Source organism: Hordeum vulgare, chromosome 3H (genome assembly GCF_904849725.1).
Source record: "Hordeum vulgare subsp. vulgare chromosome 3H, MorexV3_pseudomolecules_assembly, whole genome shotgun sequence".
Lineage (NCBI taxonomy): Eukaryota > Viridiplantae > Streptophyta > Magnoliopsida > Poales > Poaceae > Hordeum > Hordeum vulgare.
In genome coordinates, this window is record NC_058520.1 from 502,614,886 (window position 1) to 502,620,650 (window position 5,765).

Consider the following 5,765-nt stretch of genomic DNA (forward strand, 5'->3'; position numbering starts at 1 on the left):
AGGTATTGTGGCGCACCGACCATTCATTTACGACATGTGGGATAATGAACCCAACGTCGAAGATTCATCCACACATGAATCTAATCCTCTTTCCTTCCCCCAATGATATAATAACCAATCATGATCATAATAACAAATCATCATGATCAACATCATCATCATATTAATATAAAAACTCTTGCTTGACTATAGCTAATAATCATCATAGCCATTACCACCAACACTATTTAATCATCATTTTCGTCAATGAGACATCATATAACAAAAGTTGGTCACTAGTCATAATCACAACTCCTCCTCCCCATCATCATCAACTATAACATATTGTAGCACATAATAACACATTGTCCCTAGGACCTACCCCTCTCTCATAGGACTTACTCTACCCTCTCTTAGATACAATATCATAAAACAAGATAGGCCCCGACTCTCCATTATGGAGAATAGAGATCATCTTGTCTTCCATTCTTGGCCTACGCACAATGTTGCTTCCAAGCAGCTCTCTACGATTGATCATACATTTTTTTCAATCTTTGTTTGTCATTTCATCGGTTTTAGAAATCCGGTATGGACAGGAGTGATGCAAATACCTAGGCTGACCTGGCCATGCTGGTCGTATGCTCATAACATCAACGCCACCTCTTGGAAACATCAGATGAGGCACACAATCTTATGGGATTTTCTGTTGAAAAACATAGTATTAACTTTGTAGCTAGCAATGTAATTTAGTTTTACAAGAATTTATGCAAAATATGCACGGATGTCGTAATAGTAGAAAATTTTACCATGCAATCTCCATGCATGTTACCGTAGTTCACCACGTTCACTAGTGGCACGTATTGACCATAATGTAGGGGAGTTTGCTGATAGGTATTGTAATTCTCAAGATCATTGATAAATGCGACAAGATGATGTTTCTCCTTATAAGTTAATTCTGCTTCATCATTGTAGTAATAGGTTCTGTCTACCATCTTTTGTACATTTTTTGAAGAACGGAAATAAGCCGTCAAAGGAAATAAGTTGTCAACTATTTTTAAATAAACAATATAAATTACTTAATAAATATGGTTGAGAAATTCACATAATGGTAGAACTGGAGTCGTCTGCACATTGACCGATATATCGATATTACCTTCAATTTCATCTTTTGAACGAATATTAAAGGTGATAAGCATATTAGGCTCAAATGCATAAGCCTTGCATAGTGCTACCCAAGTTTTGCTATCAAAAAAGGAGTAGGTGTATGCATTGTACAACTTTACGGCAAAAGTATAACTATGCTCGGTCCTCAAGTGAACTATCTTTACCTTCATAGTATTTTCAGTATTGAAACCAATCTTATCCAAGACATAAATTCTTGCATGGCAGGGATACGCTAGTAGAATAGTAAAAAATAAAAATTATAAGTTGAAGCAAAAGAAGTCATGCTTAATTATGAAAAAAGACTTGTCGTTGTGACTTACTGTATCCACTTCGAAGTCCTGATCCAACATGATGCTGAAGCGCCTATCATCAACTAGGTGAGGCGTGTCGCATAGGCCGCGCTCGTCTTGGCAGTATTCGCACATAGCGAATTTCCTGGTATTTTTCATGCTTTTACTGATTTTTTGGAGCTAAATGACCCAGAAATTAAAAAGCACTACAAATGAACTCTTAATAGGTTGAAAGTTGGCATGGTATCATCATTTCATCCACATAGCATGTGCTAAAAACTTGGCAGGGTTGCCGCAAAAACTGGATGCACTTCGTGTACAAATCAGACAATCTCTTTCGAAGTATGAGGGTTTCATACGAAAACTCATCCGTTACAAAAGGCATTTCATATTTTTGAACTTATTTCATTTTTTCCACATGGATGCGTGTATTAAAAAACCATTACAACATATCATGAATAGAGAAGTGATCAAATTAATAAAAATTCATCATCACATTAAAGCCAAAGTATAGTAGTGACCAAAATAAATACATAACGTTCTTACATAGTTCTCATTATTGAACAACATATAGCTCTCTAGAGCATCTAATTAGAACATACATTGAAACTACTAAATTTAAATGCAACAATAAATGCGATCATAACCGTAACTAAGTTACAAATTGATCCAACGGCATAATGATACCAAGCCTCAATATGAATGACATATTTTCTAATGTTTCTAATCTTCAAGCGTATTGCATTCATCTTGATCTTGTGATCGTCACGTACATCGGCAACATCTAACTCCAATATCATCTTCTCCTCTTCAACTCTTTTTATTTTTTCTTTCAAGTTACTGTTTTCTTTTTCAACCAAATTTAACTTCTCGGCAAGAATTTGTATGTCGGTTCGAATTTCTGGTTCACATACCTCCTATATATAAAATCTATGTCACGTTGGTCGGCATAATTTTCATAAACACTAAATAAAACAAATAGTTATAAAAGATAATATATACCATATCCGAATCATAGACAGGACGAGGGACGACGGAGACGGATACCAAAACCATCGCACTATATAATAACAAACAATAATAGAAGTAAGAAAATTACACAAGTATCTATCTAAATCATACAAGTAAGAACTTTTTTCTTTTAGAAAGAAGATAAGAAGAAGAGACTAACCACGGTGGTGCCGACGTCGAGATGGGCGCGGGCGATCGACGGTGGTGAGGACGGGGACGGGACACGGACGGACCGCCAAAGCTACACAAAACTAGAGGAAAATGGAGGTTGGACAAGGAGCTTCGAGAGGAGAAAGCTTAAGTATGGCTTGGGCATTTGATCAAACACCTCATGTGCATAGGAGGTGAGCTAGAGCACCACAAAGATCTTCCACGACCGGCCAAAAAAACAGAGCAGTGCACTGCTCTGCTCACGGTCGAGTGGTATATATAGGCCAAGCATTGGTGCCGGTTTGTGAACGAAACCGTGAGTGAAAGACAACATTTGATCCGGGATCCAGCCAAAAACCGAGACCAATTGTTGTGGGCCAGGAGCGAGACACATTCGTCCCGGTTCGTGTCTAGAACCGGGACCAAAAGGGTCAAACAAACCGGGACCAATGACCCACGAGGCATGGCCGGCGCCCTGGCCTCACAAACTGGGACCGATGCACCATGGATCCTGGTTCGTAAGTGAACCGGGACTAATGAAATTTCATCAAGTAAACCAAAACTCTTTTTTCTTCTAGTGCACGAACCGTAGGGGACGTCCGTGTCTATGTAGCCCACCCAAATCCAAATGCCAAATGGACGAAAAATGGCGTTGAAGTCGGCCTAATCCTACTCAGTGACACTCGCTGGCGCGTGGCAAACTCAACTTGAATAATGCACGAAACGTGCATTGTCCAGGAAAGAGCAGCGTCAGGGGCAACTTGTCTTTTTAAGTCAGTAAGTCATCGCTAATCACGCGGTATCCGAGTTTTTTATGCTTGTTTTGCCTAATACAGTAGGTTGCAAAGTGAGTATATACTCTGCAAGCGCAGCGCAGGTTCGGCCGTGATCCAAAGGTCAAACGAAACCTGCATGCCGGAGTTAATATAGCCGGTTAGCAGCTGTGTAGTACGTAGAGTACTACTCAATGAACATGCCGGCGAGGACAGCACATCATGGCTGCATATGGAATGGTTGTTGACGTTTTCCACTCAATGGACAAGTCCGGCGAGGACAGCGAGGCGGAGGAACTGTTCCCATGCAGCATTCAACGGTCAACCTTGTCATCACGGACACCGGCACCGCCAAATCAGCACCTCTCGAGGCCGATCAAACGGCTCAGACAAAGCGCAACTTGTCCCTCGACGAGAAGAGAGACATGGGACATGGCATCAAACGTCGCCGCTCAGCCGCTTCAGCTCGTGCTGTACGCGCGCCCGCTCCGGTGGAAAATCGCCTCCATCGCAACATGCGCCGCCCACGAAACGCGGCGTGCGGCGTGCCCATACGTCGCTGTCCATTGCCTTCGTCGTCGTCGGTCCCGGACGACCTATAAATATGCCACCAGTAACCCAGCCGGAGAAGACAACACACGACGTACACGGCCATCTCCCTAGTGACTAGTGCGAAAGGAAGATGGCGACTAAACTCGCAGCGCTCATCGTCTTGGCTGCGTTCCTCGCCGGGCCAGCGGCGTGCGATGGCGCCAGCATCTGCTTCAGCGGCTGGCTGAGGCTACCCACCTTCAACCCGCTGCTCTGTCGTCGCGGCTCCAGGATGAACCGCCTTCCGCGGCAGCGGGGGCCCTCTCCCTCGGGGTTAGGGCTCAGCTACGGCTACTACGACAACAGGAGGTCGAGGTCGTACTGCCCCAGAGCGGAAGGGATCGTGAGGGGTGCCGTGAGGGACGCCGTCGCCGCGTACCCTGGCATTGGCGCGGGGCTCATCCGTCTCTTCTTCCACGATTGCTTCGTCCGGGTACACACACAGCTCGTTGGTTCTAGCTCATATATACTTACTGCATTGTCGTTCAAGAAGATCAACATGTTCATTATATATATTCAGGGGTGCGATGCTTCCGTCCTCCTCACTACGACCAACTCCAACAACAGCGACACGGAGAGGGAAGGCCCTCCCAACAAGAACAGCCTCCGAGGGTTCGAGGTGATCGACGCGGCCAAGGCGGCGATCGAGGCCGCCTGCCCCGGCACAGTCTCATGCGCCGACATTGTCGCCTTCGCTGCCCGCGACGCGTCCTACTTCCTCAGCAACCGCAGGATCAACATCCGGATGCCGGGCGGCCGCTACGACGGGCGCGAGTCCTTCGCCAACGAGACAGACCAGCTGCCCGGGCCCTTCTCCAATGTCACGGAGCTCCAGGCGAGTTTCGCGGCCAAGGGGCTCACCTCTGACGAGATGGTCGTGCTCTCCGGTGCACACACAATCGGCCGCGCCCGCTGCATGTTTTTCTCCAGCCGTCTCCCTGAGATGGACCCGGCATTTGCCGCCAAGCTCAGGGCCCAGTGCAACGGCAACGACGACACCAACGTAAACCAAGACGATGTGACCCCAAACGTCCTGGATAAGCGGTACTACCAGAACGTGATCGACAGGAAAGTGTTGTTCACCTCAGACGCCGTGCTCAACTCGACGGAAACGATGATGCAGGTGAGAGAAAACGCGAACAGAGCAGGAGCGTGGGAGAGGAAGTTCGAGAGAGCAATGGAGAATATGGGAAAAATCGGGATCAAGACCAGAGGCGACCAGCAAGGCGCAGAGATCAGGAAGGTATGCTCCAGAGTGAACAACTAACGTCGGCTAGTAGTAATGCGGGGTCGTTGGCTGGCTCCATGGTGGGATCCCCCTATGGACGAGATGTAACTTCGTCTAGTATCTACTGTCATTGTTGGTTTTCTCATACAAAAGCTCGGTGTGTATGTTCATGTACGACTTTTTTTCTGGTTATTTCTACCGATTACTCTAGGAGCATAAAAAAGTCAAATGTATTGTTTCTTAACACGGTATCATAGGTGCATTAAAAATTTAAGAACCTACTTGTCCAATGTATTATCTATTCGAGGTTGTATCTAAATTTAATGATATGATGCTCGTGCATGTATATGATTGGACAATTAGCTATTTTTGCCTATAATAACATGTAAAGATTGTACTCCCACCGTCCAGGTGTATAGAACGTGCGCGTAGTTCTAGGTCGTTAATTTAACTACTTAAATATGTATTATATGTAGTAGATAATATACCATTAGATTCATGCGGGGATGTAGTTTCTGAATATGTAATTTTTATCGTATATAATACTCCATTGACAACCTAAAACTACGCACATATCCT

General features: G+C 44.9%; 1 protein-coding gene across 1 annotated transcript; it reads left to right on the forward strand.

Moving 5' to 3' along the window:
• The first annotated feature begins 3,997 nt into the window (after nt 1-3,997).
• LOC123444519 (peroxidase 2-like) lies at nt 3,998-5,391 on the forward strand. Its single transcript, XM_045121254.1, has 2 exons — nt 3,998-4,391; nt 4,479-5,391. Exons 1-2 carry the CDS (start codon nt 4,050-4,052, stop codon nt 5,223-5,225), a joined length of 1,089 nt encoding a protein of 362 aa, XP_044977189.1. The 5' UTR covers nt 3,998-4,049; the 3' UTR covers nt 5,226-5,391.
• The last annotated feature ends 374 nt before the right edge of the window (nt 5,392-5,765 follow it).